The following is a 26247-nucleotide window of genomic DNA, read 5'->3' as shown; positions in this document are numbered from 1 at the left end:
ACAGTGAGACTACCATTATGAATTGTAGAGGGAGCTTTGAATTCTTTTTCTCCATGGGGTACTTCTTAAGTATGAATTTGGGTCCCACAAACCCTTTATCTCAACACTCAAAAGAATTTCATGGGGTGAATTTGGAAACTACTTGGAATTTATTGCTAGGATGAAGCAGGCAAAAACCAACAGTGTGCTTCAAAAGAAAATGCTCAGACAAGCGTGTGTATAAGGCTCCAGTCAAAGAGATGAGAATTAGGCCTGTGGTTGTTGATAATAGTGTGCTTTTGTGAAACAGTGAGCCATGTGTGAGGCTGGCCATTCCCACCAGTTGCCACCATGTTGGCAGGGTAAAGGGACAGTTGAGTGCTTCAGATGGATGGTTTTGATGTCAGTCTGTCAGGTGATGTGGAGAGATGGGATCATTCTGGGCTAGTGCTTCGCTTGGTGGTGGGGTACATACTGACCCACTGATTTCACTGAGGCTTAAGCAAATGGATGATCACTGTTGTAGAACTCCAAAACTGAAGATTTACTTTAAAATTTGTTAACATTCTTGGAGGAGGGTGGGTAATCATTCACGTGGGGATTTTTGACTTAAAGTCATGGAATTGTGTAGAAACAGGCTCTTGGGAACACTGTTCATGCTGACCATTTCACCCTTTTTTCACTTATCCAAACTTGTTCCTAAGCTGTGACAACTCATGTTGCCTCTCTCTGCTTTTGGTTTCTAAATGCCTTTGTATGCAGGTGACTTGCCACTGCAGTGAAACCAAACAACAGTCCTCCACAGAGAGGCATGTTTTATGCCAACAGCATTACTCCCTTATTTAATTGCTCCAGCATTGGTACCAGATGGCTTCCCCTGTAGCTGAAAGTCATTACAGCCTCTGTCTCATTGCTGCTGACATTCTAGCTGAGCACTTCAGTGGAGCTTCCTCAACCACAGGGGGCTATTCAGCTGTTTTGCCGGAAAGGTGCTCTTGGCCTACACTGGGCAACAGAGGAGCTCAGTGCTGATCACCTATTGTATTGCTGCAGATGCTGGTAGTCTGAAATAAAGCCAGAAAATGCTGTGTCGTTCAGTAGTTTTTTTTATCACACTCTAACCAGTTGAGTAATTCCTGCATTATTTTTACACGTTGAGCAGTGACTGTCAAACAGCAGAATTTGTTGCAGCATTTTGTTTTGTTATTTTTTTGGGGGTAATCTTCATGTCAGTGGTAAGATCAACACTTACTGCCCTTTCTTTATTCCCCTTGAGAGGGCAGTGGTGAGGCGGAGCCTTGAATTCGAAGCCTCAAGGTTGAGGCCCTGAGCTTGGACCGGCGTCTGAGGGTTCAGGGCCACGGTCTGGAGGTTGGAGGCCTGCCCTGTGGTTGGAGACCATCTCTGTGCGTGTGGGCGGCTGCGGCGGGAAAGGGATTTGCTGTGCTTTTGTTGTTTGTTGGCTGCGTGTTGTCCCGCTGAACCTTGCAGACATGCTACTTTATCTAAGTGTGGAGTAGGCCCTTCCGGCTCAGCAGCCCACCTATTTTACCCTAGCCTAGTCACAGGAAAATTTACAATTACCATTTAGCCCACTAATTGGTACATCTTTGGACTGTAGGAAGAAAGCGGAGCACCTGGAGGAAACCCACACACACACGTGGGAAGAATGTGTGGGAAACTTGGATGCTGTTCCCAGTGCATTGGTTTAGAGGGCACGTGCCATCACAAGAGGCTGGATAAGCTTGGGTTGTTTTCTCTGGGGCAGCAGAGGCTGTGGGGAGGTTTACAAGATTATGAGAGAGGTGGATAGAGTGGGCAGAGAGTGTCCGTTTCCCAGTGTTGAAATGTCTAATACCAGAGGGAATGCATTGAAGGTGGGGGTTGGGGGGGGGGGGGGGAGGTAGGATCATGGAGGATGTGAGGGGTAAGTTTTTTTTACTCAGATTCATGGATGCTTGAAGTGCACTGCCTGGTACAGGGGTAGAGGCAAGTACATTAGAGGTTTTTAAGAGTTGTTTGGATAGGCACCTGGATGTAAGGAAGATGGGGGGGATATGGACAAGGTGGAGGTAGGAGGGTTGCTTTTTAGCAGGCTCGACACATCATTGTAGGCCTAATGGGCTGCTCCGATGCTGTACTGTACTACGTTTATCCTCAGATTGTATTGGTTGTTAACGCAAAAGTCACAGTATGTTTCAATGTACGTGTGATTAACAAATTAGTCTAAACTGTTGTGATCCTTCTGGTGGAGATGTTGCCTGATGCTGTTGTAGGGAGAGAGTGTGTCAGGAAATTTTATCTGCAGTCAGAAGTAAGGGTCAGAGAAAGTTGTAGTGAGAGATAAGATGGGAAAGATCTGCTAAGTGTAGTGATAATTTCCACTTTAAGTATGCTGATAGATTCTGTCTCTGGAACTGGAATTGTCACATGTACCGAGTTAACTGATAGAGCTGTCCATACAGATAATTTGAAAACATAAGTACTTTGAAGTAGTATGGGAAAAGCAACAACAGAATGCTGAATATTAAGTTACAGATGCAGAGAGAGTGCAGCGGAGGTAAATAATAATATGTAAGAGTCATGGCGATCACAAGAGATCCATTCACTGGTCTGGTAACGGTGGAATAAATGCTGTCCTTGAACTTTATGGTGTATTTTTTCCGAGTTTTTCTATTTTCTGCCCAATGGAAGTGGGTAGAGCGACAACGTCTGTCCTGCCAAAGGGTCTTGGCCCGAAATCTCGACGGTACTTCTTTCCATTGATGCTGCCTGGTCTGTTGAGTTCCTCCAGCACTTTGTGTGTGTTGCTTATAGAATTTCTTGGGTGGGATTTGTTTTTAAGTTTTTTTTGGCTGTTTTTCTAAGGTAGCCAGGAGTATAGCCTCCCCTGCATGCAGGAAAGCCTGGTGTTCCCGATGGACTGATCTGTGTCCGAGCTCTGCAATTTCTTGTGGCCTTGGGCTGAGCAGTTACTACACCAAGACTGGACGCTTTTTGTGATGCATTGGTAAAAATTGGTGAGGTTATTGGCGCATGCTGAATTTCCATAGCCTTCTGAGGAAGTAGAGGTACTGATGTGCTTTCTTGGCCTTAGCATTATATAGTTGGGCCAGAACAAGCTATTGATGATGTTAACACCTAGCAGCCTGAAGCTCTGAAAGGTCTCATAATTAGTTCTCCATGTGTAATAATCTGATCTGTATAAGCAGTATGCAAGGCAAGCTCTTCACTGTATCTTGACAATAATAAAACCAATACCAATTTAAAATTTTCTCACCTTCATTCCACTAATAATATACTGTATTAAGTTTTATAATAGAAATAATTGCTTGAAGCAACATTTTAATGAAAACGAATGAGTATCAAAATACAGACATTAATATGCTCTGATTTCAGAAATAAAATTCAAATTCTATCAATACTAATGTTACTAGATAAACCCAGCATGTATAAAGTTCAAAGTACATATATTAACAAAGTAAGTATATCATATACAACCTTTGGGTTAATTTTGTTGCAGCACCCACATAAAATAAAGAAATACAATATAGTCTATGAAAACCCATAAATAACAAAGGCCGTCCTGGAAAGTGAGTCTACAGGCTGTGGAGTCAGTTGAATGCTATAGGGCAACAACTGTTCCTGAACCTCATGGTGTGGGACCTAAGTCTCCTGCATCTCCTGCCCAATAGTAGTAGTGAGAAGATTTGGAGACAGGTCAAGTGCAGGCAGATTGGGACGGGCTCAAGTGGGGGCTCTTTGCTGGTATGGAGTACTGGAGCTATACACCAGTTTGTTTTCTGCTCTTGGGCATTGACACTTTAGTCTGGCTTGAAGTCCATCCTGGCACTCTCTCTTCTGGCGACAGTCGTAATTCCATTCCTGAGAATCCTTCAAGTTTGTCCTTCAGGAGATCTTAAAATTGTTCTTGGTTATTTTTTAAGCTATAGACATTTCTCCCCCAGTTTAGCCCCTTAAAAAATACCCAGAAATTTGGCATACATCACTTTCCACAGGCCATCAGTGCACACATGGCAACAAGACCCACAGAGAGCTCCCATCATCTTCAACTGTAGCATCTTCTCTTCTTGGGAGTTTTCAGCTCCCATAGAGTAATCAGCTCATGGAATTCTTACACGCTGAAAAGCTTTATATTTGGCAAGAGTCCAGAAGGAGTTACGGTGGAGATAGAATATAAGACTTCACTAGCAGGATCCTGCCTAGATTATGGGACATGTGCCATAAAGAGAGCTCAGACAAACTTTCTCTCTCAAGGTGCAAAGGCTAATGGGAGACCAGATATAAGTTTGTAAATTGACAGGTATAGATAGACAGGCGATATTTCTTCCTCAGGGTCAAAATGTCTAATACTACAGAGCATGCATTTAAGGTGAGTGGAGTTTAGTTCAAAGGAGATATGTAGGGCAAGGTTTTTTTTAAAGAGGAAGTGGTGAATGCGCTGCCAAAGGTGGTGGTGGAGACGAATACAACAGAGGCATTTAAGAGGTTCTTGGATAGGTACATGAATGTGCAGAGAATGAAGGGATGTTCTCATTGTGTTGTTTAATGAAACTTTCAATTATTAGTTTAATTAGTTTAGCACAACACTGCAGATTGAAGGGGCTATTTCTATTCTGAGCCATGGATGGCAGGGTTTGGTTTTTGGCCTGGGAAGGTCTTGAACTGGCACTTGCTGCACATTTAATGGACTCTTTAAAGAAGCTTCCACAGGCGGTGAGATTCTTGCATCCTTCCCCCGATGTCATCCTTGTTATCGACAGGCACAGGTTTGGTGAATGAGGGATTCCCAGATAAAGCTGATGCTGCTTTTTTAGGTTAGGTAGGGAGAGAATTGACAGTATTTAAACTTTTCAGCTTGTCTTCATTTCAGTATATGAATTGGGGTTTAAGAGACCACACTTTACACTTTGAGAGGTGAAATGTCCATTGAAATTTTTCTCACCTCATCTTCAGATGGCTTTTAAATGGGCTGTAGTTAAAAATTATGCATTCTTTAAAGTATATATAGACTTCGGAATTAGTAACAGGAATGCTTCACTCAGCTTCTAGTGACTGATCTATTCACAATCACTCATAATGTTTTGCCCATGCTTGTCTAGGAGATGTTGATCTGTTTTTTAAAATATTCACAGACTCTGCTTCCAACTGCCTTTGAGCGAGAGAGTTCCAAAGGTTCGTAACCTGTTCAGAAAGCTTTCCCTCATCTGTCTTAATGAGCACCCCTTCAAAGTGATCCCAAGTTGTAGATAATCAGTCAGAAGGAATCACCTTGTTAAGTTCCCTGAGGATTTTGTCTGTTTCAATCATGTCCCTTCTTGCTCTTCTTTAGAAGTTTAGCTCTTCTAAACTTCAGCAGTTGAATCTAAACTCTCCTCATAAACTGGCCCTGTGCTTCCATACATCAGTCTAGTAGGCCTTCTCTGAACAGTTTCCAACCTTTAGCAGGATCCTTGATCGCATATCCTTTACACAGTTCCCTCCTCTTAAAAACAGACCGTCATCACTTTCTGTTGTATGTTCTTGACATTAGCACAATCAACCATATTAGGTGGCCTTTCCCGAACTTGCAAGGACAACTATGGTGCTGGTTGTCCACTGTGGTGGTCGTCATCCAGTGCATATCATAGAAAATGGAACAGTACATTATAGGAACAGACCTGTCAGCCCACAATGTTGTACCAAACCAATTAAATTAATAATCAAGTGACTGACTAATCTCTTCTGCCTACACAATTCCCATATCCTTCCATTTTCCTCAAGTTCCTGTGTCTGTCTAAATGTCTCACAAACATCTCTAATGTTTTTGACTCTACCACCACCATAGGCAGTGCAGTCCGGGCACTCCCCACCATGCTTTGTGTGTTTAAAAGGAAAACAAACAAACCTTGCTCCTCACATCTTTTTTGAAATTGCCCCCTCTCAGCTTAAATGCATGCATGATGGTATTAAGAATTTCAGTTTTTGGAAAAGAGATATTGTCTTCCTAAATTATTCTTCTCATAATGTTGTAAATCTATATCAGATCTCACCTCAGCCTCCACCACTCAGAAGAAAACAACTCAATTTGTCCACCCTTTTGTTATACCACATGCTCTCTAATCCATGCAAGATCCTGGTAAACCTCTTCTGCACCCTCTCCAAAGCCTCGACATTCTTCCCATAATGTGGTGACCAGAACTGTATGCAATACTTCAGATGCTGCCTTACTGGAGTTTTATAAAGTGGCAACATAGCTTCCTGACTTTTAAACTCAATGCCTCGACTAACAAAGGCAAGCCTGCCACGTGCCTTCTCAACCTCCCCATCAACCTGTGTTGCTACTTTCAGAGAGCTATGAACTTGGACCTCAGGATCCATCTGCTCCTCAACACTGTTAAGGGTCTTGCCCTTAACGGTGTATAGTCACTCTACATTTGACCTAGCAAGATGTAACGTTTCACTTTTTGGCCAGGATAATCTCCATCTACCATTTCTCTGCTCATACCTGCAATTGATCTAAATCCCGTTGTATTCTTTGCCAGTCTTCTACTCTATCCACAACACCACCAATCTTCATATCATCTGCAAACTTATTAACCCACCCATCTACATTTCCATCCAGGTCATTTATACACACCATAAACAGCAGATGTCCCAGTACAAATCCATGCTGAACACGACTAATCACAAATCTCCCGCTAGAATAAGACCCTGTGAACAGTGTTCTCTGACTTCTATGGGCAAGCCAGTTCTGAATCCAAATGGCCAACTCACCGTGGACCCCATGCATCTTAATCTTCTGGTTGAGCCAGTACTGTCATCGAAGTCCAGTAGTAATGGTAAGCATGTCAACTAGACGAACATATCCAACGTTAAGACTCTGTTGGAGATTCCACAGATTCACTACACTTTGGATGACAAAATTTCTTATCTCACCTTGGCCCTGTACAATTGCAGAAAGACATTTCCACACTTGCACTCAAATAAGACCATAAGATTTGGAGCAGAATTAGGCCTTTCAGCCCATCGACTGGTCTGTCAAACAATCATGGCTGTTATTTTTCACTCCCCTTCTCCTGTCTTCTGTAACCCTTATTATTTTTTAAACAATCAATAACCCATCAGTCACTTTTTAAATGCATCCAATGACTTGGCTTCCACAGCCCTCAGTGGCAGTGAATTCGACAAATAGTCTGTCTTTGAAGAACAGCACACTATTTTCCCGCCATTAACACTGTTGCAGCTGCATGCTCACTCTCACCGAGTGGTGAACCGAGATACCCAGGGCCATATTGTCAAGTATTCTGGGGTGAAAGCTATCATCTCCTGAGGATTTATCAGCCTTCAATCCCATCAATTTCCATAACGTAACTTCCTTACTAACACTGATTTCCTTCAGTTTCTTCCTCTCACTAGAGCCCTGGCACACTTACCATTTCTGGAAGTTATTTTGCTTCTGTCCTCATACAACTATTTATTCAGCTGGAGTTGTACTTCTCTATTTTTTTCCCCATTATAGATTTTCTGTTTCTGACTGCAATGGATATATGGTTGTCTTAATAATAGACAATAGACAATAGGTGCAAGAGTAGGCCATTCAGCCCTTTGAGCCAGCACCACCATTCACTGTGATCATGGCTGATCATCCACAATCAGTACCCTTTTCCTGCCTTCTCCCCATATCCCTTCACTCTGCTGTCTTTAAGAGCTCTATCTAACTCTTTTTTGAAAGAATCCAGGGAATTGGCCTCCACTGCCTTCTGAGGCAGAGCATTCCACAGAACCACAACCCTCTGTGTGAAAAAGTTTTTCCTCAACTCCGTTCTAAATTGTCTACCCCTTATTCTTGAACTGTGGCCTCTGGTTTTCCTCACTAATTAAGAACCTATTGACTTCCACTTTAAATACACCCAATGATTTGGCCTCCACAGCTGTCTGTGGCAATGAATTCCACAGATACACTGCTCTCTGGCAAAAGAAATTCCTCCTCATCTTTGTTCTAAAGGGATGTCCTCCTTTTCTGAGGCTGTGCTCTCCGTTCCTAGTGACCCCCATAATAGGAAACATCTTTCCCATATCCACTCCATCTAGAGCTTTTAATGTTTGATAGGTTTCAACGAGATCCCCTTCTCATTCTTCTGAAAACTAGTGAGTACAGGTCCACTGAACCCTCCTCAAATGTTAACTCTGTCATTCCTGGGCTCATTCTCACGAACCTCCACTGGACACTCTCTTGTACATTCTTTCATTGATATGGGGCCCAAAGCTGCTCACAGCACTCCAAGTCTGGCCTGACCAATGCCTTATGAAGTCTCAGCATTACATTCTTTTATTTTCTATTAATTTATTGAACTTGGATGGGTGGGTGTGTCATTGGATGGAAGTTACGATCGGCGAGTTGTGGTGAAGAAAGTGTTAAGGCTGATTTATACTTCTGCGTCAAATCGACGCTGTAGGTATGGTGTAGTCGCGAACCCTACGCAGAGCCTACTTGGATCCCTACACCATAGCCTGACGCGCACCTCTCCCAAAATGTAACTATGCGTTGCGGCAACGCAGACCACAACAACTGTGATTGGTCATCTTGGTTGCATCGCATTTCCTCCTCCGCTGCAATAGCTTCCCATTGGGCAACTGAAGGGCAGGGAAGGAACTCTGGCTACAATGCTTTCCATAAAGCTTTACAGACCTCCGAAATTATGGAGGACACATTTCGCTTTTACGAAAAAAGACGCTCTCTTTAAACTTGTTTACCCCGAGAAAGACTACCATGACCATGAAGCCTTGCACGGGCAGGTGTGTGCGCATGCGTGACGTGCCCGAATCGCAGAGTGACGCAGACACATAAATGCACAAGTATAAATGCTCACAACGCGCGTAGGCCACTTGCGCGTAGGTTCCGGCGTCCATTTGACGCAGAAGTATAAATTAGCCTTAAATCAGGGCCCACTGACAGTGAGTTTGGGCAGCTGTTGATTAGGGCACCTGGCAGAGTGCTTGAAGGTTGGCTTTTCATTGCAGGGTTGAGGAATTCATTGGGACTTGTGGTCAGTGTGTTAGGAAGGGTAAGGAGTGGAATTTGATGACAGGAGATTGAGTGAGTGGGGATGAGGAGGTAAGGGAACCTAACTACAAGTTCCCAGCACTGAGTTTGGACCTACTGAAGGAAGAAGGCAATGGAAACCTGGCTGGGGATCCTGTTAATCACCTTCCCCTGCAAAGTGTGACATAGTTGTGCACAGTTAAATTTCAGGATTGTTGTGATTTGCCTGGCAAATTCTTATAATTGCAAATCCACTGTGGTGGTGGGAGAATAGCTTTTCGTTCCTGTTCTACTGAAAGATTCTTGAGGGCAGACATGGCGTTCTCTCGCACTGTCATTGAATTGTTTTTTTGTTTCAAGATACAAATGCCTCAGATGACTTTTGAATTGGTATGTTGGGATCATTAATTCTGGAAAGATCCACAACAGATAAGAAAGCACGAAACCAACAGGCAGTCTGTGATTTGTGGAGAGTCTCTTGTAGTTTGTTGCTTTGGATTAATAGTTTCCTAATTCTCTGAGGAAATTTAACTTGCTTGTTACAAGGCAGCCTTCACCACCCTTTGATATTTGCCTTTTGCTTATCAGATTCAGGATCAGGGTCTGGTTTAATACTACTGACATATGTCATATATAAAATACGTATGTGTGTCTATTTAAATAAATAGTGCAAAAACAGAAAAAAAAGGTAGTTAGGTAGTGTTCATGGGTTAAATGTCCATTCAGAAATCTGATGGCAGAAGAGATGAAGCTGTTCCTGTATTACATAGAAACACAGAAAAAACAACAACACAATACAGGCCCTTCGGCCCACAATGCTGTGCCGACCGTGTACTTACTTTAGAAATTACCTAGGGTTACCCGTAGCCCTCTATTTTTCTAAGCATATCTAAAATTATTTCATGAACTTGGATTAGGAATCTCTATAGCAACATACATATTTCCAAATAGGTCCCTAAAAAGAATGACCTAAGGCAAAAAATCATCCTGCTGAGGAAGTCTGATGACCCAAAATATGACAGGCCCATCCCTCAGTTGCTTATAAAGAAAAACAGAGAATCTGTGTTGTTCAGTATGTTGCCTTCAGACCCCTGTACCTCCTCCCTGATGGTAGCAATGAGAACAAGACATGACCTGGGTAATGGGGGTCCTTAATGATGGATGTTGCCTTTTTGAGGCATCGCTCGCTGGGTGCTAGGGAGGTTAGTGCCCATGATGGAGCTGATTGGGTTCACACTTATGCAGTTTATTTTGATCCTGTGAAGTGCCCCCTCCCCGACTGTACCAGATGGTGATTCAGCCATTTAGAATACTCTCCAGAGTACGGTAAATTTGTGAGTATTTTTGGTGACATAGCGTATCTCCTCAAACTCATAATGAAATATAGTCCCTGTTGTAAGTGCACCAATGTGTTGGGCCCAGGATAGATCCCCAGAGATGTTGACACCTGGGAACTTGAAATTGCTCCCCCTTTCCACTACTGAACCCTTGATGAGAACTGGTGTGTGTGCCTTTGTCTTAACCTTTCTGAAGTGGGGAAATAAACCCCTGCTCAGTATCTGAATTAATGTGGCTCCAAGTTCCTTGCCTTGAAACATATTACTTATAACTGCTTGTGATTAATTGCTCGAAATGTTTTGAGGAGGCAGATGGCATTTTTAGTGGCTATTGAATGTACAGTGGTTTATAATCTCTGTTTCAGGGATGAGCGGAACCAGTCTATCATTGTAAGTGGAGAGTCCGGTGCTGGGAAGACTGTCTCGGCTAAGTATGCCATGCGATACTTTGCGACAGTCAGTGGCTCTGCCAGTGAGGCTAACGTGGAAGAGAAGGTCCTGGCTTCCAACCCCATCATGGAGGTAAGGTTTACGCTCGGAAAGAAGTTTACTTAAAAAGACATCTTGTGTACCTGTGGGAATTCAAGGGTCAATAGACAATAGGTGCAGGAGTAGGCCATTTGGCCCTTTGAGCCAGCACCACCATTCACTGTGATCATGGCTGATCATCCACAATCAGTACCCCGTTCCTGCCTTCTCCCCATATCCCTTGACTCCACTATTTTTAAGAGCTCTATCTAACTCTTTCTTGAAAGCATCCAGAGAATTGGCCTCCACTGCCTTCTGAGGCAGAGCATTCCACAGATCCACAACTCTCTAGGTGAAAAAGTTTTTCCTCAACTCTGTTCTAAACGGCTTACCCCTTATTCTTAAACTGTGGTCTCTGGTTCTGGACCCCCCCCCAACATCGGGAACATGTTTCCTGCCTCTAGCGTGTCCAATCCCTTAATAATCTTTATGTTTCAATCATATCCCCTCTCATCCTTCTAAATTCCAGTGTATACAAGCCCAGTCGCTCCAATCTTTCAACATATGACAGTCGTTGAGAAGTTGAAGTTGGTAATATCCTAGAAAACGCAAACCAAGTTGTAGGTGCAAGAGATTCTGCGGATGCTGGAAATTCAAAGATTTTAAGCAGGCTTATTATCAAAGTATTTATTCGTCTCCCCACAGGCAGCCCCAAAACAAAGATACGTTCCGAATCAGTTCAAAGAAAACACCAATTACCCAATGCGCAAAAAAAAGAACAAATCACGCAAATGGCAAAAAAATGAACAACTAACGCCCAGAATATTTAACATCAAATCTTAGAGTCCTTGAAGCAGTCTAGGAATGTTTAGTTTAGTTCAGTTCAATTTGGCGCTGTGTCATTCGTTGAACGCAGGCCGCAAAGCCAGTCTGTGTCGCAGTGTCCTGATCAAAATTGCGCACAATACCAATAAAAATGAGTAACCAGAAACACATGAAACATGAACTGCAGGGCCGGCCCTTAAAAATGGGCCCAAACCACGAGCCACGCTGATCAAACTTTCCCCAAGACCTCCTGCACTTTCCTCCGGTAGCAACAACTCGAGGGAGAGGGAGACTGGTCAAACGGAAGCAGATGGCGCAGAACACCTGCATGCAGTTTAGTAGTAGAAACATATTTAAAAGGAGAAGAAGTAGTACTTTCTTGAACTATCTGTGGGACGTCACAATTGGTTGCTGGCATCATCTCTTGAGCTATACACACAAAATGAAGCAGGACCTCAGCAAGAAAGGCAACAGAGGGGAATAAACAGGGCGTTCCACCAGTATTTTATGTATGTCATTCTAGAAATTGCCTTTTATTCATAAACACAAGAAATCTGCAGATGCTGGCAAACTTGAGCAACACATGCAAAATGCTTGAAGAATCACCTGGGTGTTAAAGCGATGGGGCAGTGGCTGGAAGATGGGATTAACAGAGATGGCTGCCAGCTGCTCTGCGCAGACATGGTGGGATGAATTGTGCAAGTCGGGCAGCATCGATAGAGGGAAATAAACAGTCGGCATTTCGGGCTGAGACCCTTCATCCAGACTGGTAAGGGAGGGGGCAGAGGGCGGAAGAGGTACAGGCTGACAGCTGATAGGTGAGACCAGGTGGGGGGAGGGGGGCTGATAGATGAGACCAGGTGAGGCGGGAGGGCTGATAGGTGAGACTAGGTCGGGGGGGGCTGATAGGTGAGACCAGGTGAGGGGACTGATAGGTGAGGGGGTGGCTAATAGGTGAGACCAGGTGAGGGGGGGCTGATAGGTGAGACCAGGTGGGGGGGGGCTGATAGGTGAGACCAGGTGAGGGGGAGGGGCTGCAAGCTATGCCTGATTTTTGAGTAAAACTTGACCTCGTTGTCTTTCTTTCTTATGTGACAAAGAGAGTTGAACAGGCTACTTTGTGTTAAATTCCTCAGAGGTGGAGGGTGTGGGGACCCAGTTAATAGGATTGAACATCTCCTGAACATGGGAACGTTCACATCGTTGTGAGAATTCAGTCTGAATTGCATCAGACCAAAGCGGAGCTTTAAACTGAATCAAGCTCCTGGAAACATACTGACTGGAAAGGGTGAAGACATAATGCAGTTCATATAGAATGCCTTCAGAACAGGCATCAGAGAGTTGGACAGGCAGATTAGTGTGTACTGTCTCACTGTGGGTCCTGCTTGTCAGGCACGTGGTGGGTGCTGTCTGTTGCCAGATGCCAGTCGGGTTTTCCTTCGTCAGTGGTTTCTCTTTGCAGGAGAGGAGACGTAAGCAGCAATCTTACATCATTGACTTGAAAGGCAGGGAGACAGGTCATTCATCCCACCTTGGCTGTGCAAAGCGGTCGGCAGACTTCTGTGTTACCATTTTCCAGCCATTGCCCCATCGTTTTAATGCCTAGGAAATTTAAGTGCTTGTTTGGACCAGCTTCAGAAGCTGTCAGAGACTCTTGCTTCAACCACATCCACCGACAGTGAATTCACTCTCTGGGTGAAAAGGTTCGATCCTGAAGAAGGATCTCGGCCCAAATTGTCGACTGCTTATTCACTTCCATTGATGCTGCCTGACCTGCTGAGTTCCTCCAGCATTTTGCCTGTGTTGCTTTAGATTTCCGGCATCTGCAGGATTTCTTGTCTTTATGTTTCTTTTAAATCTCTTAACCCTTTACCCTAAATACATGCCCACTAGTTTATTCATCCAGCAATGGGGAAAAGGTTTCCTGCAGACAATCCTATTTTATACCCCTCATATTTTTACATACCTCTGTTACGTTAACATCCAGTGCTCCAGGGTGAAGACATCCTGTCTGCCCAGCCTCTGCTTCATCCTAGACAACTTGCTGGTGAATCTCCTCTGTACCCTCTCCAGCACAATCACACCTTTCATATATTGTGACTAGAACTGCACCAAGTACTCCAGCTGGGATCTGACCAACGTTCTAAGTTGGAGGACAACCTCCCTGTTCTTGTAGTCATGACCTCACTGAGATCAACATCCCGTATGTCCCCTTAATCACATTATCTACCTGTGCTGTCACTTTCAAGGATGTTTGAACTTGTCCATCAAGGGTCTCTGTTTTCCTCACTACTCCCAAGGGCTTTACGATTCATGAGGAAGTCCCTTCCTCAACAGTGCTCCCAAAATTCAGCACCTCTGTTCATCTGAATGAAAATCCACCTGCTATTTCACAGCCCATGTCAACAGCACATTGATATTACTGTGTAGCATAAAACAGCACTCCACCAGTCTTTGTCATTTCCAAGCTGATTATGTCGCCAATATCCATATCCAACTCATTTATATATGTTACAAACAGTAAGGGTACAGCACCAATATCTGTCTTTCTCAGTCTCCTATTGCCAAGCCAATTTTAGATCCTATTAGCCAGCTTGCCCTACATTCAACTTACTGAAGTCCATCTAAACCACATATATTGTATTGCCCTCATCAGTAAACTTTGTTACATCTTCAAAAATTCAGTCAGATTGATCAGACGGAGCCTGCCCTTATCAGAGCCATGCTGGCTGCTTCAGATTAATCCTTGCCCTTCCCACTGATTGTTAACCCTCTCCCTCAGAACCTTTTCTAGTTTCTTCCCTACTTATTGGCTCACTTACTTGCAGAGCAGCTGTCTTGCTCATCTGTTGAAGTAAGTGAAGCTGACCATAGTAAGATTGCTCCCAGTTTCAAAGTGTGGTCATGTGAATGCTTTGCTATGCTCTGTCAGGCTTGGAATGAGAAAGCTTTGATCTTCCAAAGAGGCAGATCACATTGGCATTCTGATAATGAGCAGACAACCTTCAAGGGTATTTGCTCGATCCTCTTCACTCCAGTGTAGTTTTTACTGTTTCCTCGATGGAGTAAGCAATTGCAGCACTTGCAGTCAATGCTTACAGCTGCACAACAGCAAGTCCATTATTAACGAAAGCAACAAACAATCTGCTGGAGGAACTCAGCGGGTCGAGCAACCCCTGTGAGGGGAAAGGAACTGTTAATGTTTCAAGTCGAAACCCAGAATCGTGGAGCATTGATGGTTCCTTTCCTCCCAGAGATGGTGCTCAACCTGTCTAAGTTGCTGCAGCAGATTTTTGCTTCCCATTCCAGTGCCTGCGGTCTCTTGCCTCCTCTGTAACAGATCAAAGCCTGAGAAGTTATCCCTGATGAAGCTGTTTCCCTAAGCTCTTCCTGAGTTGCTGACATAAAGAACTAGATTAATCTGAATATCTCCTTGATTACAACTGCTCAATTTAGTGATCCTCGGTATTAATGAAAGAGATCTAGCTTTTCAGATTATGGCGAGGAATTGATCTCCTCTCAGGTAACTAATACCTGCAATTTGTTTACGAGGCAAACACTGTCAAGTTTAATTATGAATCCTGATTGTGTATCAGATCATACTGAGTGACACAAAATTGGAAGAACTGAAGTGTTGAGTTTACTGCAGGAGTGTGGATTTAAATTCGTGCTGACTGGTGTGTACATTGGCTACATTTATGCATTTACTCGATGTTCATAATATCTTTGACCTATATAATTTATCACCTATTGATATTAAATTAAAACTATCATAGCATGACACAAGTTGTACTTCTCAAATGTGATTAGTGGACTGCCATTTTTAAACTTCAATATTGAAGCAAAATGGAGAGTTAGTTTCATAAGTTGATAGCGTGGTATTTTCTGAGAAACTTTAATGTAAGTCATTTTATAGGAATGAACTTTCTTCAAACCTAATCTTTCCGTTCGGGTGCGCCATAAACTGTGACTGGTGGAGACAGCTGTATGGTAGTTCTCTTTTGCAGTTTACTTCCTGTTGCTTTTGCTTATTTGCTGACCCACTCTTCTGATGAGGTCCCAGTGTGATGGGCAGTGATGTACCGCAATGCCAAAGGTATCAAGTGTTTGATTCACTGTCAAAGAGACATCTCTAAGGCTGGAAGGTATTTACAGTGGCATGCAAAAATTTGGGCACCCCTGGTCAAAATTTCTGTTACTGTGAATAGCTAAACAAGTAAAAGATGAACTGATTTCCAAAAGGCATAAGGTTAAAGATGACAAGTTTCTTTAATATTTTAAGCAAGAAAGCTTTATTATTTCCATCTTGTACAGTTTCAAAATAACAAAGAAGGGAAAAGGGGCGAAGCGGAAGTTTGGGCACCCTGCTTTACTCATTGCGGCCAAAAGGTTCCATTTTAACTTCATCAGTCCACAGGAGTTGTTTCCAAAATGCATCAGGCTTGTTTAGATTTTCCTTTGAACTTCTTGAATAGAACTTTATTTTAGCAATGTTTGGAGAAAAAAGGGTGCAGAATTTCATGAAAAGAACACCTCTCCAACTGTTAAGAATGGGGGTGGATCGATCATGCTTTGGGCTTGTGTTGCAGCCAGTGGCACGGGGAACATTTACTGGTAGAGGGAAGAATGAATTCAATTAAATACCAGCAAATTCTGGAAGCAAACATCACACCATCTGTAAAAAAGCCGAAGATGAAAAGAGGATGGCTTCTACAACAGGATAATGATCCTAAGCACACCTCAAGATCCATGATGGAGTACCTCAAGAGGCGGAAGCTGAAGGTTTTGCCATGGCCCTCACAGTCCCCCAACCTAAACATCATTGAGAATCTGTGGATAGACCTCAAAAGAGCAGTGCATGCAAGACGGCCCAAGAATCTCACAGAACTAGAAGCCTTTTGCAAGGAAGAATGGGCGAAAATCCCCCAGAGAAGAATTGAAAGACTCTTAGCTGGCTACAAAAAGTGTTTACAAGCTGTGATACTTGCCAAAAGGGGTGTTACTAAGTACTGACCATGCAGGGTGCCCAAACCTTTGCTTCAGGCACTTTTCCTTTTTTGTTATTTTGAAACTATAAAAGTTGGAAATAAAAAAGTTTTCTTGCTTAAAATATTAAAGAAATGTGTCATCTTTAACTTTATGCCTTTTGGAAATCAGTTCATCTTTTACTTGCTTAGCTATTCACAGTAACAGAAATTTTGATCGGGGTGCCCAAACTTTTGCATGCAATGGTATATTCACTGGGGATTAAAAGGTAACTAAAAGTTAACAAACAAGAGAAAATCTGCAGATGCTGGAAATCGGAGCACCATACACAAAACGCTAGAGGAACTCAACAGGCTAGGCAGCATCTGTGGAAAAAGTACAGTCGGTGTTTCGGGCTGAAACCCTTAGAAGCTGCCTGACCTGCTGAGTTCCTCCAGCATTTGATGTGTGTTAAAAGTTAACAAGCAGTCTTGGAAGGGTTTTACTCGTAATGTAAACATTTGCCATAAAAGTAGCCTTTCCAGTTTGAGGTGCCTTTGTGTATCCTGACGATCGATAATGAGACCATTCTGCCCCTTGAGTCTCATAGAAATTCCTTTAACCCAGGGGTTCCCAACCTGGGATCCCCATATCCCTTGTTTAATGGAAGGGGTCCATGGCATTAAAAAAAAGACTGGGAACCCATGCAATCCCATTTCCCTACCTCCCTATCATCTGTTCTTCCTTGTGTGCCCATCAGCTATACCCAATCCACATTTGTGGCCAGTTAGCCTGCCTGCATGTCTTTTAGGATGTCTTGCAACACTCTTTCTTGAAGGAAAGAAGTACTAACAGAAGCACCAGGGAGAACATCTGTTCCAGCGAAAGAAGGAAGCAGACTTGAGAGCCTGGTGGGATGGTGCAGATGGTGTTTCAAAGAACTGCCAACTTCACACATTTTCATCGTTCACTTTTCTCACCCGTGGATTTTTTCCCCCCAATCAAAATCTTGAATTATTTTCCTAAATATAATCTTTGTGTTGGAAAAGATTGAAGACTATTTGAAACAATGTTTTTGTTTCTCTGGATAACTGCATGTTTATCGCATTGACTGATGGGGAGTGGATTCAGGAAGACTCCAAGGTCATTTCCCGGTTTCTTGGAATTAGTGTGACATTAAATACATCATAATTTTAGCCAATGCTTCTGAGGAAAGGAGAATACCAAGCAAGTTATCTTACTGAAATAATATTTGATTGTGGGGTGGGGGAGGGGAATGTTTCTCCTCTGTGAGGGATCTAGAAAAGGCTGCACAGTTTCAGAATCAGGTGTCACCCATTTGAGATGGAGATAAGGAGGAATTTTCTGAGGGTCATGAATCTTTGAAACTCTTTGTCCTAGAGAGATGTGGAGGCAGACACATTGTTTATCTATTTATCGAGATACAACACAGGTTAGGCTCTTCTACTCATTCAAGCCATGCTGCCCAGCAATCTGTCAATTTAACCCTAGCCTAATCACGGGACAATTTACAATGACCAGTTGAGCTACCAACCAGTACATCTTTGGACTGTGGGAGGAAACCCACACGGTCACGGGGAGAGCAAACGAACTCCTTACGGGCGGCGATGGGAACTGATCTCAGGCCACCTGTACTGTAAAGTGTTGTGCTAACTAACCACTGCACTACCATGCTGCTCCTTTCTGGTGGAATGGGAGAATGGCAGGAAGGTGGAAGATCAGGTTAATCATAATCTCAGTCAGAGAGTTTGGATGGAGGCCCTTTGGGTGAATTGGTCCATGCAGACCAAGATTCCCATTTAAGCTAGTCCCATTTATCACCCTTCATCTAAACGTTTCCTATCCATCTCCCTGTTCAGGCACCTTTTTAAATGTGGATAATGTACCTGCCTCAACCTCTTCCTCTGGCAGCTTATTCCATATAAAGATCACCCTCTCGGTAAAAAAGTTGCCTCTCACAATCTCTACCCCTCACCTTAAACCTTTTCCTTCTAGTTCTTAATTCCTCAACCCTAGGGAAAAGACTTTGCACATTCATCCTAGCTGTGCCCCTCATCATATTTTACATCAATACAATATTACCTCTCATTCTACACTTCAGTAAAAAAAAAGTCCCGAATTGCTCAACCTTTCTCCTTAATTCAGTTCCTCCTAACCTGACAACATCCTCATAAATCTCTTCGCTCTTTATGGCTTAATGGCATCTTAGATTTGAGGGGTTATAAGGCCTCCTCCCATTTCTTACGGTCCCATGTTATTCCTGAATAATTCATGGACTGGCTGTGTTCTGCGGACTCGTGCTGAGACTGTGGCGGGGAACAGCTGGTGCCCATGGAAAATCGTATCTCAATTCAAAGCATAAAACTGGTTTTGTTGTACAATGTTTTAGACAAGGGACTTTAAGATCTTCTAACATCAGCCGCTTGCGTCCTTTCCCTTTGCAATCAAAGATAAAGCAGTACAATTGTCACAGGAGAACATACAAAGTTCTTCCCGCTGCTGCCCAGAAGGAGTTCGTACGTCCTCAGGACTGCGTTGGTTTTCTCCCACAGCCCAAAGGCGTACTGGTTAGTAGGTTAATTGTCATTGTCGATTATCCCACGATTCGGCTGGGGTTAAATTGGATGTTGCTGGGTGGTGTAACTCGAAGGGCCTGGTTCATGCTGTTTGCCACCAAGAAATAGAAATAAAATAAATTCAGGGGCAATATGTATTTGGAAGGCTGAATGAGGAAAATTGCTTTTAGCATCTTCACTGCCAATTGAATGTTTCTTCCAAGTGCAGTTATTGTTCCCAATATGGCAATGAAGACAGGTACTTTTTGCACAGGGAGCTTCCATCAGTAGCAATGGATGATCATCAGATAATCTAGTGACAGGATAAAATGACATCAGTAACTTCCATGCTGTATTCAAAAGTAGTGTCATGGGCTCTTATACATCCAGCTGAGAGAGATGTGTCTCCAGATGTAATACTTCACTCTGAAGATAAACTTCCAATGGCTGGGGACACCTTTGGTATTTCGAATATTTGGAATGGTATTTAAATTTTTTTTGTGCACAGGTTTCTGGAGCGGGATTTGAACCAATAACTCTGACTTGGAAACAAGACTACTATCAGTTGAGTCACAGCTGACAGACAGTGTGGGCGAAGAACAGAGTTTTTGGAGTGCGCTTAACACAGGCGGGTAAAAGGGGCGCCAGAGTAACAGTGGTTGGCGTGATGCCATTACAGCTCGGGGCGTTGAAGTTCAGAGTTCAAGGCTGGCGCCCACTGTAAGAAAGATAGTGCGTTCTTCTTGTGTGTGTGTGGGTTTCCTCCGCTGTCCTGCTTTCCTCCCACAGTCCAAAGATGTAGTTAAGAAGAAGAAAGCCCTTAACTCCGAGTGGAGTCATCGGGACGCTGTCATGATGGCATTTTTTTTTAGCAGGCTTTCTTATTTTTACGAGGCCAAGTTGCTAGCTCAACGCTCAACCCAGCACGGATGGAAAGCGTGCAAGGGAGCTGGCTGGATTCGAACTCGGGAGCCTTTGCTCTGAAGTCCGGCACTGATGCCACTACACCACCAGCCGGCCAAGTGCTGGTTAATTGGTCACTGTAAATTATCCTGTGGTTAGGCAAAGGTTAAATTGGTGAGTTGCCTGGCAGTGCAGCTCATTGGGCTGAAAGGGCCTGTTCTGTGCTAGATCACTAATTAATAATAAAGTACTTGTCACAAATCAGCTTAGTTAGTCTAGAGTAGGTTCTGGTTCAGAGCCGCATTGATCTGAGTAACTAAATCATAATGTAGACAGCATATAAAGTACTCTAGTTCATTTCAAATATCATACAAGGTATAATTTGACAAACTCCTTTGTAACACACATTTCTGTGCAATATTCAAACCCTTTTAGGATAAAAGCTGGTTTTTCTGTAAACTATATAGTGTCTTCAAAAGCAGAATATTTGCCAGATATTGCTATTTAGTCAGGGTGTTGGTGGGTGGTGAGAGGGCACAGTAAACCATTTGTCTTATTAGTGAGAATAGTAAAGAATGTTAGGACATTGAAGAAGATATTATTACAGTGCTTCAGGTGATATTATTACAGTGTTCAGGCTAACGGGAGAAATATGAAGCCATTTTATATTTAGGAGTTGCTGATGTTCCACATAAAAGGGTAAAGTACTCACTAGCTGCTGAAAGGACTGAAAAGCTTCTACAGCAAGATACAAACTGTAGCTGTATGGAAAAAATAAAACCTGCATTTGGTTTTGCAAATAACATTTGAACAAATTGGTGCCGAAAGCACCAAAAATGGGCTGTCCGGAGTCTCATGTTGAAATTAGCAACATTTTCCAACATTGGTATTTCTTTATGGAAAGCTGGTTTTTTTTGTGCCCGGGTTTCTAGAGTGGGATGAACTGAAGTGGGAAGAATGTGAAGGTGTTATGTCAGGGCTTTTGATTACGAAGAACTACGGTACCTAGTCCTTTGGGTATCATCCACCAAACACTGTCACTGGGCCGCTGTTACCCTGGGTCTGTCATGAGTTTGCTCTAAGGAATTGACTGTTCAGGAGGGTGACAGTGAAGGTTTTCCATGTTTGGGATATGGAACAAAACGAACATTTTAGATTGGAGACCCCTCAGCAGAAGGAGACAAAACAAGCTCATTAAGCTACAGGGAAGGTGGGGAATGTATCTGACCGTGGGGGTGAACTTCTGAATAAATGGGATCATTTAGAGAGTGGGAACACAGACAACCCCACATGGACAAAAGACAGTAGAAGTTGCAAAATGCAGAGCAGGAAGACCTGCTTGGCAGGATGAAAGGATGAAGGGTCAATTAAAGCAGCAGTAATAACAGGAGAGACATTTGGTTCCATCAGAGTGCATGATCTTCAGATGTACAGGGCTGTGACTATTTTGTAGAGTGTGATTTGACATCCATATTTCATATTTCTGTCTCTATACAAATGACTAAAATGGTCTTCAATTAAACTTGTAGCAGGAAGATTGGAAAGTAACAAATTTCAATTCTTACAACTGAATTGAGAACTCAGACTTGTCCATATTACTGATGAGAGTCTAAACATGAGATACATAAAATAATTCAAATTTGAATCAAATTACTTAGGTCTAAATAAAATCACCACACCTCAAGCCAGTCTGTGGCCACTAATTTGGCATCTTAAATTACTGTCACTTTAATGTTCTGGAAACTGCCTGATCTAAGTTTCTGCCCTGGTATTTGGGTATTGCTGGTAGGGTGGAAATTTAATGCCCATTGTAGGTTCCCCGATTCTCTTTGTTACAGGTGTGTGATAAGTTGGAAATTCCTGCTTCCCCTGTTTCCTTTCGTTAGAGGTGTGTAATATACAAATTTGTTTGTGTGGGTAAATATCATTGACTGATTTTAGTCTCTGTGCAGAACATTGCCAGAGGCACAAAAACAACTAAAGTGGCCTTAAATTGGAAATGTTCTGGTTTTCAGAGCTGCTTGCAGTTTGTTGCTGTTGTCCTTAATTGGTCACAGTGTGCAGCATTGCCTTTGGTACATGCTGCTCCTGTGGCTGGCTGGTAATCAGCACCGGTGATGTGCTTTATTTTTCCAATTGATTATTGCACATGTAAGCTAAGAATGAGAGGAATGTTCTGGGATTGGTTTACATCGCAAGCTTGAATTTTTTTTTTCTTCTTTTGCCTTTGTAGTTAGAGGGCAGTCAGTCCGCGCGCGATCTGGTCCAGTTCACATCCAGGCTCTGGTTTCAGATTTCAGTTTGGTACAGGGTTCTGCCCTCCAGCTGACATGACGTACCTCCCTTCATACCCCTCCTCGCTCGCCCATCCCTCCCTCTCTCCCCAGACGCTTTCCCATTCAATTGTAGGAGGTATGACATCTGTCCCTGTGCCTTCTCCATTCCGGGACCTAATCAGTCCTTGCAGGTGAGGCTGAATCATCAGCACCCTTCCTCCAGCCTTGTTTGTTGCATTCAGTGCTCATGATGTGCCCCTGCCCCCCCATTGCTGAGACCAAGCGTAGACTAGGTGACTGCCTTGTTGAGCATGGCCAAGCAGAGCTCTTGGTTGCGTGCCACTTGAATTTACTTCTGCATCCTTGCACTGACCCATCTGTCCTTAGCTTCCTAAACTCCAGGGTGAGGCTGAAAGCAAACTAGAGGAATATTCCACCTGGGGGCACTGCAACCCAATGGCGTGAACATTGAATTCTCCTTTTTCAGGTCATCCTGAGCCAGTCAATTTCAGGTCCCTCTGTTCCTTTTCTCTCTCCTCCTGATCTACTCAGTTTTTTTGCTGACGGGAGGATGTTTTCGATATTCCGACATTTACGTGATTGTTGGACGGTACTTTATATTGGTTTCCTTCAGTTTTCGGTGTTTTCTCTCTTGTTGCAGATTGGCAAGTGGGCGATATGATACTCTATGTGTGAGAGAGAGGAGTTGGGGATTTGGGTGTGAATGATCTTTTAGATTTTTGTGAGTGGGGGGGTGTTGGGTGTTTGATGTTATCATTGCTGTGTTTTTGCGAAGGAGGAGGTTGGGGGTTTGGGTCTGATGTTTTTGGTGTTTTTCTGTGTGAGTGATCTGTTAGATTTTTGTGAGTGAGGGGGGTGTTGGGGGTTTGATGTAATCATTGCTTTTTTTTTGCGAGGGTTGGGGGTTGGGGTTTTTGATGTTCTTCCTGCTGTTTTCCATGTGAGTGATCTGTTAGTTTTTTGTGTGAGGGAGGGTTTGGGGATTTACAAGTTCTGTTTCTTTTTCTTTTTTCTGTGGGAGGGGAGTTGAAGTCTTTTTCAACAAATCCATGGTTTTTCGCTATTTTATGGCTATCTGGAGAAGGCGAGTATCAGAGTTGTATTGTAATAAAACCTTTGTATACAAACTTCTCCTGATCTACTCCATTTCTCTAATACCAAACCCTCACCACAGCCTCCCACGACCTGTACACTCTTCCCCCAGGGTGCCCTCCCTCACTGTTCCCATCTGTCCTCCCTACCTCCCTTAGTTGGTTCCATGGTATACATCCCTTTCCTAGCAGATTCTATCATCTGCAGCCTTTCGTTGCCTCCACCTATCACCTCCCAACCTTTATTGCTATTTCTACTCTTCCCTCTTTCACCTGCCTATCAAAGTTCAAAGTAAATTTATTATTGAATTACACATATGACACCATATACAACCCTGAGATTCCTTTTCTGGCAAGCAATCGCAGTAAGTACAAGAAACACAATAGAATCAATGAAAGACTACACTCAACAGTGTGGACAACAACAGATATGTAGGGGAAAAAGAGGAACAAAACTGTGCAAATACAAAAAGAGAGAGAAAAAAAAACAAATAATGATCATAATAAATAAATAAACAATAAATATCAGGAGCGTGAGATAAAGATTCCTTGAAAATCAGTCCAGTTCAGTGATAGGGTGAGTGAAGTTATTTCCCTGATTCAAGATCCTGATGGTTGACGGGTAATAACTGTTCTTGAACCTGGTGGTATGGGTCCTGAAGCTCCTAGACCTCCTACCTGATGGCAGCAGCGAGAAGAGAGCATGCCCTGGATGGTGGGGGTCCATGATAATGGATGGTGGGGGCCCATGGTGATGGATGTGGCTTTTCTGCAACAATGCTGTAGATGTGCCTAAAGGTGGAGAGGGCCTTATCCGTGATAGACTGGGCTGTGTCCACTACTTTTTGTAGGCTTTTTATACAAGGGCGTTGTTGTTTCTATACCAGGCCGTGATACAACCTGTCAATGTACTCTCCACCACAAATACATAGAAGTTTGTCAAAGTTTTAGATGACATGTCGAATGTTCTCAAACTCCTAAGAAAGTGGAGGTACTGCCGTACTTTCTTCATAATGGCGCTTGCTTGCTGGACCCAGAACAGATCTGCTGAAATGATAACGCCCTCCTCATCTGCATCCACTTACCACTTCTGGCCTTTATCACTTGAGAAGCATGTAATTGACTAAAGTGATTACACTGCAGTCTGTATTGTATTTCAGCCAAGTTCAATGTTATTTTGTTAACTTTGTGATCTTAAATTCCAATTGCTAATGTAAATTTGAATTGCACATTACATATGTATTTAATGTGCCTAATTGTAAAATCGTGCTGATTAACTTTATATTGAGGCAATATTGTTGCAAATGGTCATATTTTATTTTAGAATTTGAAAATCTTATAATGATTATACTCCCAAGTGTGATTATTGTCAAAGAGAAATTTCCTCCATGTAGACATTAAGTTAGAAGCCCGAATAACCCACTAACTGCTGTACATCTGATGTTGGAGGAAGAATCATTTTATAGAGCAAAATGGAACTACTTGCATCTCTTTGCTTTTCAGTCCATTGGCAATGCAAAAACTACCAGAAATGATAACAGCAGTCGATTTGGAAAATACATTGAAATTGGGTTTGACAAGAAGTATCGCATCACAGGGGCTAACATGAGAACCTACTTGTTAGAAAAGTCAAGAGTTGTTTTTCAGGTGAGTGTGACCAGCTTCAAATTTCCTTGACACTGTGTAAGCGCACGAGGCATATGACACCTACACTGACACCTGCTATTTTTTGCAAGAGGATGAAGCTTTGCATGGGAGGCTTTCATGGAGACTTGGTGCCGGAACGCAGACTGATTTAGGAATGGGAATGTGGTGTGGAATACTTTCTAGTTGATCCATTAGCCTCAACTGAGATGAGATCTCCTTCTTCACTTTTCTTGTGTTGTCTGATGTATCATCTGAAATTTTGCGAATAGCAGAAACACACATCAGTTGCAGCATCTACTGGGCAGAGGGGGATTGATTGTGTCCGGGCATGCAGGTGAGTGGCGCTGTAAATTTGGCTGTTCATGCAATCATACACCATACCAGTGTAAGAATTACTTCCCGGCTACACTATGGTAACAGCTCTGGACAGTGGTTGCTTCCATGAGCTTGGAATATGGGAGGTGTTGGGAGGAGAAGGTGCAACAAACGGACTTGGAGCAGAGGTCTCCACTTCTCTAGCAACCCACTGGACAAGGATTGCAACATTCTCACTTCTCCACATTGCCCTTCCCCCCCCAAACTTTAAAAAATCTTTGACATGTTGGGCCCACGGCTGCCTCAGGCTCCCCTATAGAGGCTCAGTTTTGCCCCTAAAGGCTACTCTCCTGCTCAATCCGCCATGTTACTTCAAGCTTCATTTGCATGCTCCACTCTGTCAGGAGTGGCATCAGATGCTGATGGTGTGCCCAACAGCCTCTATGTGTAGCCATGCCCTGTGCAGAGAAACAGAGTTCTACTTTGCAAGCTTGAAAATGCCTTCTGTGCATTGCCATTTTTCTGCTTCCTCCGTACAGTGGTGAAGAACCTTTATATATAAAAAAAAACATACTCTGCATTTGATTGAACAGCAGAAGATGGACATCTGGCCCTCTGGCTCTACACCTCTGTTCATCAACATTTTGTCTGATCAACCTCACCTTTGTTTCCTATCACTATTCCCAATTTCCCTGATTCCCTATTATGCTGAAATCCATTGACGGCATGGAATGGTAGACCATTCCAAAGATTCGCCACCCTCTGAATAAAGAAATTGCATGGCTTCTCAGCTTTACT

General features: G+C 43.1%; 1 protein-coding gene across 6 annotated transcripts in view; it reads left to right on the top strand.

Moving 5' to 3' along the window:
• myo5aa (myosin VAa) overlaps window positions 1-26247 on the top strand; it is a 223387-nt gene that overhangs the window by 86208 nt on the left and 110932 nt on the right. For 5 of the 6 annotated variants that reach the window (XM_072278217.1, XM_072278216.1, XM_072278215.1 and 2 more), the window contains exons 5-6: window positions 10728-10884; window positions 24991-25134. In XM_072278217.1, coding sequence (XP_072134318.1) covers window positions 10728-10884; window positions 24991-25134 — 301 coding nt within the window. Of the gene's footprint in view, window positions 1-10727; window positions 10885-24990; window positions 25135-25417; window positions 25469-26247 lie in introns of those variants that run through there. The other variant, XM_072278218.1, reaches the window with a different exon arrangement.

Source organism: Mobula birostris, chromosome 14, assembly GCF_030028105.1.
Source record: "Mobula birostris isolate sMobBir1 chromosome 14, sMobBir1.hap1, whole genome shotgun sequence".
Lineage (NCBI taxonomy): Eukaryota > Metazoa > Chordata > Chondrichthyes > Myliobatiformes > Myliobatidae > Mobula > Mobula birostris.
Note: the sequence above shows the minus strand (reverse complement) of the source record. Positions and strands in the feature narration are given on the sequence as shown.